This window comes from Phaenicophaeus curvirostris, chromosome 5 (assembly GCF_032191515.1).
Source record: "Phaenicophaeus curvirostris isolate KB17595 chromosome 5, BPBGC_Pcur_1.0, whole genome shotgun sequence".
NCBI classification, from domain to species: domain Eukaryota; kingdom Metazoa; phylum Chordata; class Aves; order Cuculiformes; family Cuculidae; genus Phaenicophaeus; species Phaenicophaeus curvirostris.
The window spans coordinates 58434772-58450080 of record NC_091396.1 but is presented as its reverse complement, the minus strand read 5'-3'; the positions used below and the strand labels follow the sequence as shown (position 1 = coordinate 58450080).

The 15309-nt window shown below is 38.6% G+C and overlaps 1 protein-coding gene across 13 annotated transcripts in view; it reads right to left on the bottom strand.

Moving 5' to 3' along the window:
- MARK3 (microtubule affinity regulating kinase 3) overlaps positions 1 to 15309 on the bottom strand; it is a 65167-nt gene that overhangs the window by 35410 nt on the left and 14448 nt on the right. For all 13 annotated transcript variants that reach the window (XM_069858905.1, XM_069858917.1, XM_069858906.1 and 10 more), the window contains 4 exons: positions 10545 to 10598; positions 3723 to 3771; positions 2958 to 3023; positions 451 to 521 (listed from right to left, as the gene is read on the bottom strand). In XM_069858905.1, the coding sequence (XP_069715006.1) occupies positions 451 to 521; positions 2958 to 3023; positions 3723 to 3771; positions 10545 to 10598 (240 nt within the window). The remainder of the gene's footprint in view (positions 1 to 450; positions 522 to 2957; positions 3024 to 3722; positions 3772 to 10544; positions 10599 to 15309) is intronic.

Sequence of the window (15309 nt, the reverse complement as noted above, 5' to 3'; positions counted from 1 at the left end):
GTTTTTTACAACAACTATTAAATTGCATCTTTTCATGTAAGTGGATGGATGTGAACAGATCCCTGTTACATGCACTGCTTGCGTTTTGACATTGGCCTGTTTGTAGCCTGTTACATCTGAATAACTTCCAAAATGTTACAGACCAGCAGAACCAGGGATATATGAAAACACCCCAGAGGAAATGCATTTTGGAACAGAATACACTTCCAAACCAAGCAGTGTGTTCTGGCACTCCTGGACACCCTGGCACACAGCACTAAAGAAACTAGCACCACTGAATTGACTACTAATCCTTTCAAAGCACTACTATAATCCAAGTCTTTCTCACTTAGAACTACAAGTCCACAACACACTGAACACTGTTGGAAGTCTAACACAAAGGACAGCCGTTTTGTTCATTACATGAGAGAGGGGGGTGGGGAAGCTGATGTATAGGAATGTTATACATACCTGTCTAAATTTAGCTCTAGCCTCCTTTTCCTTCATTCTTCCATGTGCAACCAGATAGTCAAAAACTTCCCCTACAATTCAATAATGACACACGTTAATTTCAGAATTCAATTTGAGAATCCAGATATTCCTCTCAAGCAGTTTCCCACAGCAGTTTCACTAAAATGGTTGTACTTTAAGGTTATGATTACAGGTAAACTCAAGAGAACAAGGCATAACTACTATGCAATCTACTACATAGTCATCTCTCATACAAGAAAATAATAAGACTTAATGAATGAGTGGATACAGACAAAAAACCCCCATCTCCTTCCAATTATTTATGACAAACTGAACAGCATACTTCTGTTTTGTAAATAAAGACGACATGTACCCTTCACAGACTTTCTCACAAGGGTTGCTTTTGCCCTAAAAAAACTGCTTCATATGTGAGCGTATCTGCTGATACTTGTGAATATTTTCACATCAGCGTTAGATTTTTATTTGTGCTTAAGTATAATTGTGTTCTAGACGAAATCAGAAATCTTAGTTTTAATCTAGGCTTGTAGGTACCCACAAGGAAGGTCACAATAATCAGCAACGCGATACACACTAACATAATCTTTCACACAACCACCAGATCTGTAAGACGCACTCCTGAAGCAGCCCAATGTCGTATGGCTGCAGACAACCAAATCAGTACAAAAGATGTGTTGTGTTTTGGGTTTTTTTCCCTTTAATCAATTCATTAATTTTATAGTGTGGCAATATAGACTACAAGGTTCGAGCACTAGGTGCAGCCACTGGCCCATGAAACACTGACACGTTTCTGAGAGTATGGGAGATTTTCTTTGCTAAAACCCAGCCATGTGGCTTAAATATCTAAATAGTCTCTACTGAGCAAGAAAACACTATTCTGTAAGCAGCTACCTCACAAGTGAATAACCGAGTAACTTCACATTTTTGAAAAGAAGCAACTCCAAATTTGAATTAAAAAAAAAAAATAAAAATCTAGAGTCCTACAGCAGGAAAAGCAACAACTGAGCAATCGGAGGGTATGTCAGGATTTTCTAGAAAATAATCTTACTTCCCCCTATAGTCCATTATTTAATACTGAACTTAGATAAGTCTCTCAGCTGTATTTCACAGCTGTTTCTTCAAAAAGCCTTGAAGAGAGAAACCTGAACACTTCTTCACAATTCACGGAAAATGACAGCAGACAAAGAATTATACCCAATTTATGTAAAGTGTTGCAACTGCAGCAATAGTTTCTTTCATCTTACAGCCACAAAGTTCATGTGCATCATGCATGACCAGTATCTTGATAAAGAGGAAATACGGTAAATTGATGCCTGCATACTGCTCATGGCCTATTAGGCCAGCACAGCATCACAGAATCACAGAATAACCAGGTTGGAAGAGACCCACCGGATCATCGAGTATGTATCTCTCCTTTACTTTAAGAAAGATGCTCACTACTTTAGAGAACTTCTGGCCCTTCTACCTTCTGGAAGCTAATCACTAGATGGCAACAGGACTTCACTTTTAAGTCCAATACCATCAAACAGTACAGAGAAGCCTCCACAAACACCTGTCCTAGCCAATACTTCAACACCAGTTTACCAACATTGTTTATGCTTAGACAAATCTCGGCTGAGTATTTAGGAAGCTGCCAGAAGAAAACATATAGGTAGAGAATCATTACCTGACTAATAGTAATTCATTAAGCCTTATGTATCTAACATCAGAGTCAGAATTCAATGCTGATTTTCTCTGAAGTCTCTGTATCCCCTTCTGAAAACTACAAAAAGGCTCAATTATTTGAGATTCCCAGTTGCTGACACTCAAGGGTCACACTGACAAAGTCAGTGCTAGGTTTTAGCCAGCAAGGAGTAACTCAAGCCTGAATACCTCAATTCTAGTTCTGGTAAAAGTATCTGACATTGTATAATACATACTCCTCTCCTGCTGCACAATCAGGAATGAAAGTTTTTCCTAAAATGGCATAAGGCTAAGCCTAACAATTCCTGATACACAAGGTCTATAATTAAGATACAAATGTCAAATGTCATCAACATCTAAAAAACAGAAGTTGCAGCACTCATGCTTTTGAACGTAACAGTTAGCAAAACACAAATATTTCATCTGAACATGTTTTTACCAAACGGGACACCAGAGGTAAGGAGCTGAATACAATAAATTGAGAAAGTGGCATTTGTTATGGACAGCAACAATTGATGGCTGAATAAAGATTCCCATTAAATCTGAGTTGTGAAAACAAAACAAACATTACTAAGCTGCAATAATTTCAGAAGCTGGTTTTACAAGCTATAAGTAATCACTTATTATTACAAGTTATGATTAATTCCCAAAGAAATCCCAGAGAATACTAAAGATTCTGCTTAAGATTTTACACTACTATGACATTAGTATCTGCTGAAAAAGAAAGCCAAACGTTAAAGAAAACAAGTACTTTCTCCCACTTGGCAATCTGCTTGTGTGTGTCACGACTGGAGAGAGATACTTACCCCCACTTGCATATTCCATTATTAAATAGAGAGTTTTTTCAGTTTCAATGACTTCAAAGAGCTTCACTAAAAAAGACAGACATTCATTAATCAGTTAACTAGTTGCAGAAGTATTGTTAACCCCACAGAAAATCCTGTCACTGGAAAAACTCCACCCTATTTACTTGCTCCTAGACAACATCAGACTATTGCTCTGCAGATTTTTTTTCTGTCTAATGTTACTAAATAGTAAATACTCTAACACACTCGGTCAACTCACAAAGAACAATATTTTCTCAAGAAACAATACTTTGCTTCTGGTATGTGGGAAAAGCAACTAATTAAGCAAAACTTCCACAGACTTAAGCATCAGCAACAGCCATCTTTATGCACTAAATTAGCATACACGGTGACAAATGAGTTATCACACAGTTTGCTGACAGTAACATAATGATACTACATCATATAAATGTACAATCCTGAACAATTTCTTGACCACTTCTCAGTTTTGGCGTAATACATATTTTTCATGAGAATTTGAATTCCATCAAAATAATTGTTATACTTAAAACAAGCAAAATGCAATTAACAGTTTTGTGCAGCAACCAAAACTGGTTGGTGTTTTTTAAACACAAAGCTCTAAAAAAGTATTGATTACTTTGAGTTTACAGTAAGTGGACACCCTAGAGCAGAATCATTTTTTAAACTCACACCACAATAATTTTAACATTGAAAAAAACCTAATATTTCTCCAGAGTTGGAAATTAGCTGAAAGAAACAAGGTACCTATATTTGGATGATTTAAGATCTTCATTATTCTTACTTCTCTAAAGAGCTGAAATAAACATAAAACATGAAATAAGTTAATGAAATAAGTAATGTCTATTTTTACTGAAGCCTGAGAATTTTTATATACATATTGAAATACAAAGGGTAAATATTAATACTAGCATTTCAATTAAGTTAATGAAATAAGCACTTGTTGGAGGGAAAAGTTAAGTGCCTGCTTCTTTTAGCACCTCTGTCCAAACAAATCAGTTCTCAAAAACATTAACACACCCATGAAGTGCTCCTTAGCTCCGTGACTTGCAGATTTTTGGGGCCAGAAGACCATTATGCACTCATGCAGCTTCTTGATGGCCAGTACATCTCACACTATTTTTCATCCCTTCACAGAAAACACTCTTTCCAAAGTTTCAGGAACCCCCACCAGAGCACCTGTTGAACATCACTGCACTGTTACCAGTATGAACTCTTCACTCTTCAGTACTTCATTTAAGCCAAGTAATTACTGTGCTACAACAGGAACTTACAGGTGAAAAACCAGCTACTTATACTGCACCAACAGTGTGTTATCCTACCACATCAGCAAGGAGCAAGTATTAAGGGGAGATGAGGAGGCAAGGCTCCCTCTTGGCCCTTCAGAAGTGTTCCTGCAAGGTGACTAACATGTAGTAGCAACTAGTCCCGAGTTCATCACTGCAGCTCCAACTCTAACTGCCAGACATCCAGCCTTCAAACCTGCTTGGCTCACAACGTAGCGAGTGTACTTGCCAGAATTAATCGAGTAGAATACAAATGGTGTTCTCCTGACCAAACAATCCCCAGCAGACAGAAGAAACACCATTACTTGAGGGGTACAGTCTCAAAGGGACCAGCCTGCTCCCACTCTCTTTACCATCCACCTTCCTAGGAAGCAGGATTGCACTGCTTGCCCTTATGCAAGCACTGGTGTTAACCCAGACTGATGCACAAGGTCCAGGAATAAATTAAACAGAAAGACATCTACTTTGGTGGGATGGGTGGTGAGGAGTACAACTACCCATTTCAAGCTGCGACATCATGTTCGATGCACAGTGCTGCATCCAGAGACCACATACTGATTGTTAGGACCTCGTTCCCCCGCCCACCAATACCCATGTGAAGAGAGCTTTGCTTGACTAATTATTAAAGAGTTCAGCTTTGCGTATCACAGAGCAAACTCTGTCCTCCTGCAACTCAATGACAATATGGGAATAATATTTAACAAACCACAAAAAGCAAAGTCTCTCACTGATCAGCTGTTAATTATTTCCACCACTGAAAAATCTCTTCTGCAAAAGACAATTATAAGAGCCACATAAACCTGTAAGTGTTAATACTAAAAATGCCACAGGTGGTTTTACTATATTATAAAACATTGTTTTTAATGAAGTTGGTTAGCACCAGATTAATAAAAAGCAATCCCACTTCTTCCCCCAGAAAAGACCCAAGATAAAAAAATTATTAACAAAAATACATATCTTGAAGTACAAATACTATTGTATATGGAAAATCCAACAAATCATCTTTTCAGGCAGTATGCTATACGGCAGTCCAGTGCATTGCTGTTCTCTCTTGGCAGGTTCCCCCATGCCAGCCCAAGACTCCAGAGGGCTGACATTCTTAAGCCTTTCATATAAAGGCATTTAATATGTCTACATATATTACTAACAACTCAAAAATCTAGACGTACTTAATAAAAGCACAAAAAAAAAAAGTGAAAGAGGAAACAACCAAAGAGTCAACAAAACAAAATCCTCCTGCCTTCGTGTCTTTCAGCGAAAGACAATGATGGGGGGTGTTAAATAAATAAATAAATAAATAAATAGGAAAAAAATCACAACTTGGAGACCAGTAATTCTAACCAATCTCTGCTTTCTGATGCTTCTAAAGACTAGGATTTAGGGAGCAATCCTCACTGCACCGCCCAACAGACCTTCTATCCCCTGCTACAGCCACTGCTGTGCACAGGACACTGCCAGAATATAGAGTAAAACCAGTTTTCCAAATCCTTTTAATGACCTTATTATCGTTATCCAGGCCTATGCCTCACACTGCACTAGAGGACAAGCTGCTTAAAAGCAATCAGGATTGACTGATCAAGTAAATTTTTGGCCATGCAAAACAGTTTCGAAAACTCTGCATATATGTTTTCTTTTTCCCCCAGAGAAGTAAGTAAACTGCCTTTTTTAAAACTATATATTAAAAAGCTCCAGAAATGACATAATTAGACAAGGTAGGCTACTTGATCACCTCTGATTGCCAGAAATTTAAAAGCAGTTGAATCTATGGCAATTTTTTTCTTATTTTTCATTCAGTTCAGCTGAACTGCTGCATAATATATTCTTAATACTACATTAATACTTTTAATCACAGCTTATATAACTGAAAGCCTCTTGTCAGCTTTTGGAGTTTTGAAGAGTTTGCTTAATTCAATCTCAACTGATTACTGGCGTATTTCACCCCTGACGCTCAGATAAAGCCCACTGGGTCAAACTCTCACCACAGGCAGCACCACTGCTGCACAGATGAAGACCTTGGCTGTTACGCAGCCGTTAGCCTATTTATCATCACCTCACCCACCTAAAAAGAAAAATAAAAAAGATACATTCATGCAATTGATTATGGGAACTTAGACAGTTACAATTGGTGCCACCAAACAAGAACAGCTAACAAAGGGCAATACAAAATAAAGCAGTAAAAATGAGTATCATGTAAATTAATATATACTCATTTTTTTATAAAGTATGCTGGCTTGGCTGGAGACAGTTACTTCCTTCATTGTACCCTGCACACGTTGATGGTCTCATGTGACAAAGTCAGGCTCACAACACATTTTGGGCTGCTCTAAATATAACACTGGTCCACAAGACGACTACTCTGCATTACTAACCCAAATGAAGCATGTAAAAAAGTAGCTTCTACATATGAGCCATTTGCCGAAGTGGGTGACTAGAAACAAGCTTCTTTAAAAAAAAAAAGACTATTTTTGAATCAGAGGAAATTAAAAAATAAAAATACTTGAGAATACGATACAACCATCACCAAATTCTTTATTATAATTTCAGTTAGATAAAAGCACTTCAGATTGTGGTCCCCTAGTCAGTTTAAATGTTGTGTGTGGCATTTTGACACAGATAGCAACTTCCACAGGGATACGTGCAAGTACTTGGCATTCTATCATATATTATTGTATTCCTCGATCAGAAATAGACTATGCAAAATATTGTACAACTTTCACACAGTATGCTGAAAATGGGCTTCCCATGTTTCATTCCCCCAACATATTACGTGCATCAACTTCTAGCAAATGAGGCAGTAATTATCATCACACAGTAAGACAAACATCCTCAGTCTGCCAAACAAATGGCTTTCAGCTTTGTTGCGGTCTGATCCTTTGACTGAAAGCCATGTTAGATACGAGGAAAGATTTACATTTAATTAATGCTGGTAGCCAACAAACTGAGTAAATGAACCCCAACAAACCATCAATGGAAGCGCAAACACACTGAATAATAAACTTGAATCAATTTTACTTGAACTTTATTATGCTGACGCATACCAAACAACACAGGAGTGAGTGGGGAGAAAGAAGGACCCATCTTCTAAGCCAACACTCTTTGAACACACCGCAAGACAGATTAGGAGGGCTCCTGCATTAGCTACTGTGAGAGCTATTTGAAAAACACTGAAAAAAACTTTGCCAAAAAGCAAGTCAGATGCAGAGCCCCCATATAACCCTGACCTCCTTCCTTGTAAAAGGAGGGCTTTTCCAAGCTAGTTTATGCTTCACCTGTTTATTAGGCTTCTTGTGGTCACTGCTCACTGAAATATGCCCTATATATTACTAGGAGCCTCAAGCAGGAAGCCTTTACCCAACGCAAGTTTGCCTCAAACAAACCACAACTGAAAACCAGAAAAAGTATTTGTTACTAACAGAAAAGCCTGGCATTTTAAATTGTCATCCCTTTCTTGCAGTCCTTAAGAGTACCCATTTGACCATTTTAGAAAGGACATGGTCCATGTGACAATTGATGTTTAAGAATTCAAAATCTTTAACAAAAAAATGGCCCAAACTACTGTCAAAACATCTGCACAGAATGAATAAAAATATTTGGCTGAGGAGCCAAGTTCTAAAAAATGAAAATGAGAACTGATTTAGTGATATTATATAGGCTTGATACAAAAACCTTGCATACAATGGCACTGTTAATTAAAAACAAACAAACAAAAACAACAAACCAAAATAACAACCGAACTATTTTTTAAGGGATGAGGAAGTGCACTACTGTACCATCAGCACTTTTTCCCAGTGAGACCAGCATTCACTGGGACTGAGTACATAAGCAGATTTGTGGAGAACAGTAATACGACTAACACCACCAGCATGGGAAAAAAAGCTCTAAGAATTCCCATTTCTTTCAAAGCAGGGAAGTACTGGTTACAGTTTCCTCTTCACTAAGCAAGAGCAGCAGAGGAGTGATCAGGTACTAAAAAACAGTTAAGAGTAGGTGCGTGTGGCTACCACCGCCTTTCCCAGCAGCAGAGGAAACCTGACTCTTCTGAAGAGCTGCACTGCTGAACACTGAGCTGCCAGGACTGCAGCCACCCGGAGCTCAGCGTGTAGGCATCCCGAGAATTACTGCTCCAGAACGCAAAGTAAGTCCTTAACAAGGTTAACTTCTTTCTGGCAGCTGGCTGGAAGATGTAATACAAAGAAATCAGAACTGGCAGCCTTAATCACCATTTGTTTCCCCACCTCAGGATGGCTGGGGTATGCAGCTACACTGCAGCTGAGACGCTGCACACCACACCCTCTTCTCAGCTCTGGCCTTCCCTCCCCACCATACCTCAAATACTTTATCGCTCTCTCCAGAAGTGCAAGATCAGAAGCACTTCCATCTCAGCTCCCCCTGCATCTAGGGGCTGTGTGTGCAGTCGGCTTCAAATGCACAGAGGCTATGGCACTGCTGACAGCACTGGGGAAAAAGGGGCAAGGGCTTGCACAAAAAGGCTTGATCAAGCAAAACTGATAAGTAATGTGCTGTGCATTCACTCTGTTTACTATGACAAGCAGGCATTTAATTTTAAGACAATTACTTGCAATTTTTTAGTTGAAAACACTGACATACCTGGCAACATTTTTATTGTGCTCATGTAACAAATGAGCTTAGAGGAGAGTACATTAGCAATCACACTCACCACATCTGAGCCAATTCCTACCCACTATTTTGCACTACTCTTCCAGACTCCCATTTCAGAAACCGAGTGGCAGACAAGACCAATTTACAAATCACACATTAAAATCTAATTTTATAAATTGTAAATAAAAATGAAAACACAAGGGAGACAAAGATGCAAGTGGGCACTGCGCAGGCTGCAAGCCAGGAACCAAAGGGCCAGCAAGCCCACTTCCAGACTGTAGCCTTGCCAACTGAACACCTGTGACTTGAAAAAGGTTTGCTTTCTACTTTGATTTGAGCTCGAGCTAGCATTACAGTCCAAACTCAAGATAACAACACTGAACGGATTAAGATTTTACATTTTTGTCTGATAACACAGCCTCTCCAATTTTCCGCCACTGTTTTTCCCATCTCCTGACCCCTCCCCTCGCATTACACAGCTTTTGTTTCTCTTCCAAGTGCTTCAAGCATTTAACAGTTCTTTCAGGTATTCAAAGCTGAACGGATCTGCCACACAAACCAACTTTATCTAATCCATCATATTACTTAATTTATATTTAAGTTCCTCCCTGCTTACCCAGAAATTACCAGCAACCTCAAGGAAAAAAAAAATTCTGAGAAAACTGGAACCATGCAATCTACTTTTAGCCAGCCTATGGAGTTGTCTGGAAGCTGCTACCTGCTCAGAGGTATAAGTTATTCTTTGTCTCTCAACTAAACTCTACAATGTAAGAACTTGTGCGTTTTTCCAATTTACTTTTGCACCACTAGTTTTGATAAAAACATATAGCCACTCAATCTTTTTAGTATTTGTGTAAAATCCAAATATTCTCCAGTTTACTCTGGTTATGCTATTCCATTTTGTTTGCAGGTACGTCGAGGGTATGCTCTTGTTCAAACAGAAATATTGCAAGGAGCCTTTTTTATCAAAGTACTCAAAAGCAAATAACAAGCCTTTGACTGCAGCACTTAAAAGGACAGAGTTAGAAAAGTCCTAGGTAAAAGTGACATTTAAATGTACTTCCTGCAGGCACTCCAAAGTAGACTGGTTTGCTTGAATAAAGAGTGGGATTTATCACTACCTACTAAAATAGATAAGGCGATACAACTCTAACAGCACATTAAACATCGGAGGCTAGAGGGAAGAAACGAGAATAGCCATGCTCCAATTTGTTCTGCAAAACTGCGGCACTCTTTTCTGCTGCAAATTATGTGAAAGGCACAGATACTGCTTGGCCTTCAGTCCAGAAGCAGCATGTTCAAGTTTAACAGGACAGAACACAAGCTTTGTATTGGTAAGTTTAACACAGCGACCAGCATGAAGGAAACATGGGGACATGACACCAAACCACAACGTCCTCTCTACAGAGTTTGCTATGCTTGGGAGGCAAAGTGGCTAACACCACTATTTTCTCAGTTTACAGCTCTGTACAAGTTTATCATCAACAACTGCAGGGTTGTCACAAACATGTGATACAAAGCTAGTTATCAAATACAGTAGTCAGATGTGTGCAAGGTATGCAATGCTTCAGATTCTCCAGCACAGGCATTCAGGGTTAAGGGAAAGAGGCAGTGAAACAAAACAAGTCGTGATACAGTTGAAAGATTAAATGCAAAAACCTACCTTTTGTAGACTAGTTGGGTTCAGCTGCGTTTTGTCAATTATTTTTATGGCAACCTAAAGGAAGAGTTCATAATCAGTATTTTCCAAACGAGCTATGCAGTGCTATTGCAACATGATCAAATCCAGTAACACAAATGGAAAACATGAAAATTACACAAAAGCCACTCAGGTTTCTTCAGGTATTTATGTACTTGTAATTATACTAAAAACATTTGGAATTAATGGCTGAAGTATAATTTACTTATACTGCAACAATTGAAACAGGTGGTTGGAAAAAAACCCTAGTATTTTAACCATATTGAGAAGAAATTCACTTAAGTCTTTTGCTTGACATTAAGACCATGACACTTACTGCAGCAGAAGCTCCAAACCAGACAGTGCCCTGATAAGAGAGCAGTGTGCCTACAGATAATACTGACACAGTATAACTACACAACAGATTAGACAGTACTGACTGGGCACTGGCAGTTCATGAAGAAGCTTCTAAAATTGGAGATTTCAGAGTAAAATGAAAGTAATTCCACACAGATTTTGCAAGAACTAAGTTCACCTTTAGAAATTTTCTCAATACTTTTATCCATTCCTTCCCTAATGGATATGAAAAGAAGTAGCATTTGTAGATCAACAAAAACCCATTGGCTATAGCAGTAACACAACAATTTGGGCAAGTTCATTCCTTTACCGGTTCTCACCTTTTCAGTAAATACTACACAGGAATATAAAAGAACAGAATAAAAATTGCACAAAATAATCAAAAGATAAATTTGGTACCATGGTAACCAGTCAGAACCTGAATATTTGAGGCAATGAATAGGCAAGAGCCTCAGTGCAATGCAATTTGGATAAAGGATGAGTTAAAACAGAAAATGGGAATCTTTCTAGAATTACATGCCAATTGGTATTTTTCCTTTCTAAATTAGAGACTAAGCATACCAGAAGGAACTCTATAGAAGCCAAGGAGCTGGTGCTTCTCAAAGAGGCAAGATGCTGCAACTCAGCTGATTCTAATACCTCACTGGTACAAAGCAAAGTACAATTCCCCTTGAATTTTTGGCTCAAACAACAGATGCTGCTCCTTCCCATGCCACAGCTCCCATTTCCCTGCATTGCTTTGTACTATATTTGTCATCTCATTAACTTGGAGTTGGTAACATATGGAATAAAGAATATCTTATATCGAGGCAAATTTATATCCCTACATTCAAGTGCAAAAACAAATGGATGGATCATCATGATGGAGAAGGTGAGAGGGGAACACAGTATTTAACATTTGGGTGCGTCACAGAATTATATGATGGATATGGTGTTTTCTGAAACGGAGATTCAAGATTTATTTTGAGCCCTTCAAGATGTAAGATACAATGAGATGTTACCAAGAAGCCATCTAAGAATACTTCTGCTTTGGGTATTATTTTCTTCTAAGGCATGCTGCTGAAATCAAAGATTGCTACTTCCTGAGGCAAAATTCCATTACAGAACCTTGAGAAATCACTTAGAAAAAACCAAACGAGATAAAGACAGTAAGCAACAGGTATTTTTATAGTAGCAGTTGTGTATGAAACCAAGAAAGATTTTTACCTCTACCTTTATTCCTATTGTTACCTTTGTGACAATAGTTCAAAGTTATTCAATTCCTGCAGTCCCTTATAACCCCAGGGTGGAGTGACCATCGCCTTTGTCAACGGCAGATGATGTTATGCAACAGTCACCTGGTGTCGCAAGACCAGCCATGCTGCAGAAGATGGCTGTTTGCTCGGCAAATGCCTTCCACTCAGAAGTTGTATTTGTGTTCTGACCCGTACCATTCTGGTCAATCTTTGAAAGACTTAAAACTTGTTTCATCTCATGAAGTCTTAAGGTATTGGGTTTCTGCAACACTGTTCACCTCCCACACTAAACACTGGTACCAGATGAACAGAGAGGTCTCTGACACTGGTAAACAAATTCAGCCCTGGAGATACAGGAAAGGTACACACCTCAGTATTCTGAAAGGCAGACTCACAGGCCTGTTCAGTGTACTAATTATAGCTTTAAAAGCAGGATGTATTTAGAGAATTCCTATCCACATGAACACAGAGTACAATGTGTTAACACTGACTTTCAGAGCTTGAACCCATCATCTGTACAGGGAACAACTTCAGGTGCCTTGCACCTGAAAAAGGGAGCCCTGCCCCCAGGAATAGTTCTGACACACCTGAGAAAGAAAAGCCTCCATTTTACTAAGCACAGCTAATAATACATCAAATTTCCTTCCAAAGCAGAAGCTTCGCTCTCTTTACACAACGTGAATCTGGAACTGTTTCAAGCATTGTGTGCTATGGCCAGCGTTGGAAGAATACAAGTCCATCTGCACTGTCACCACTGCATCAGCCATGATATTCTGTGCAAGATTGTTAGCAGAATTAAAATTAACTTTGCTTTCACCATCTACAATAAAATGACTTAAAAAATTCCTCCTACATGACTTGAATGAGGGAGTTAAAGCAATCAGAAGTTAAGACACAGAGCTAATTGGCTAAACTGTTACCATTCAGAATGTTTTCTCCCTCTTAAATTTCACTTTTTCCAAGAGAAGAACAGACAGATGATGACAATAGATTCCTTGGAGTCAGACTTGGATCCCAAAAGAATCCTGTCTCACTAGGAAACTTCAACTTCCTGGCTACTAACTGAACACATGCTGTCAATGAACAGAAGGATCTGTATATTTTTGGCTGCGATTCCAGCCACCTTGGTAACAGCAAAAGGTATTTCATCTTTTAGATTAACTTTGGCAAGTATGGAAAACTTGTAAGAGGAAATAACCTTTCATAAATTACAACAGAAAATTCATGGCTTACAGTGAAAGAACTAACAAAAGCAGATTTACAATGAAGGTTCTTTGTTCTGAAAGGGCAGACGGACTACAAATAATATTCTTCTAGACAGAGGATCTCAATGGAGTGTGTTTCCAAACACCAGCTCCAGTGCAGTGAAGATAACCCTCCACACCTCTACAGTGACCAGAATGCCATGCAGCCCCCGGCAGCACAATCCATTCCCCCCCTCAAGTTTGGCTGATGTTCTGATAAACCCCTGAAGGGCTAGACATTTCTCCTTCTACGTAATTTGAGGCTGGGCACTCGTCATACATCCTGCAGACACACTGAAGACGAAAACAAAAGAGTCCTGGAACTTACTCCAGTCGGAAACACGAAAGCTGTATCTCAAGCAACAAGAAAATTCACAGGGAAGGACTCCAGATGCAAGCAGATGGGTAACTATGCAAGAAGAACGCCTGAACAAACATCCTCTTCTCCCAAGAAGTGACAAAAAAGTGCCAATCTGCTGCATGACTAAGAATTTAATCAGTGCAGGGATACAAAGAAGGAATTGCCATAAAATGAAACTGAACTGGACACTTAAAAGGACGTTAAGAATAGCCTCATGGATAACAGGAGGATAAGTAGGGTTCAAATACAGCAAGGATACAATAAGAAAAAAAAAATATTTCTTGTAGCAGAGATTCCTAAAATCTATAAAGAACAAAATAGCAACACAGGCTTAGAAATTATTATATATTTTTTTTCTAGCAGAGCCATTTACAACAAAATTCTTGAGCTTGAGCTTGAAACTTGCAGGGAAAAAATAAGGAAACCTACAGAATGGTTAAATGTAACATATTTTCCTACAGATAATTGTGCCCAATGGAAACACATGAGATATGACTATCTGGGCTATTGTAAAACCTCATTTAGAAGGATGCATGGAAATTACTGAACTAGATAAGCTGAAATGCACACAGAGCTTATTTAATTTAAAAAAAAATGGCTACAGAGATAGCAGGTTGGAAATAAATGAGTAAGTTTTTCAAGGACAAGATTCAGGACCAATTCTGTTTAATATGTGTACCAGTGGCCTTGGCACAGAAAATCAAACTGTAATGACTAAGTCTGTTGAAGGAGTTAAGAGGCACCATCAAATACAACAGAAAACTGATATAAACAACCTTGGAGATGAGTTAGCACAGAAAGACAGATTCAAAGTACAAAGTGTTCTTGATCACAACCAAAGCACATCAATGTGGCAGTCATGAAAAAGGTTAGCACAATCTAAAGATTGATCAGATAAATATTTCTGTAAGAGCAAGCGTACATTAATGACACTGGGGATACTGTTATCCAGAATACTGTGAACAATTGTCGTGATACACATTTAAAATATGCAATTATCAATGCTGTATAGTTCACCTAGCAAGAAGAGAAACTTTTACTCATCTCTCTCAGAAAGAAGTAGTTTAAAATATCTTCAAGATGTTCTTCTAAAACTAGCTTAATTGTTCCCCTCAAGGGAATGCCATTCACTCTAGGTAACCAGGACCAATGGCCACACGCTGAAAAGTATTTAAGCTCCAAATTGACTGAACAACATCTATTCCATGAGAGTTAAAGAAGCTCTGTACTTAGATATTTCTGAATTTGGCCACAGACTTTACACTGTCACTTTATTTGCTGGAATTTCAAACAAAAATAACGAGCCAGAGGTCAACACACAGTTATGTCCCAGTAAAAGAAAATGAACTTCAATTTTTGCAAAAGCAGTGTGTGACACACAATACCTATTTCCAACTCCTGCACCTATAATAATAGCAAAGACACACTACCCACGCACTTGCATTTCCTGTGCTCGGTATCAGTGAAAAAATGAGGGAACTCAAGTGGAAAGCAGTTAAACAAAACTTTGCCTACAAATAAGTACCAACTTTAACACCAGAAGACAACTGCTG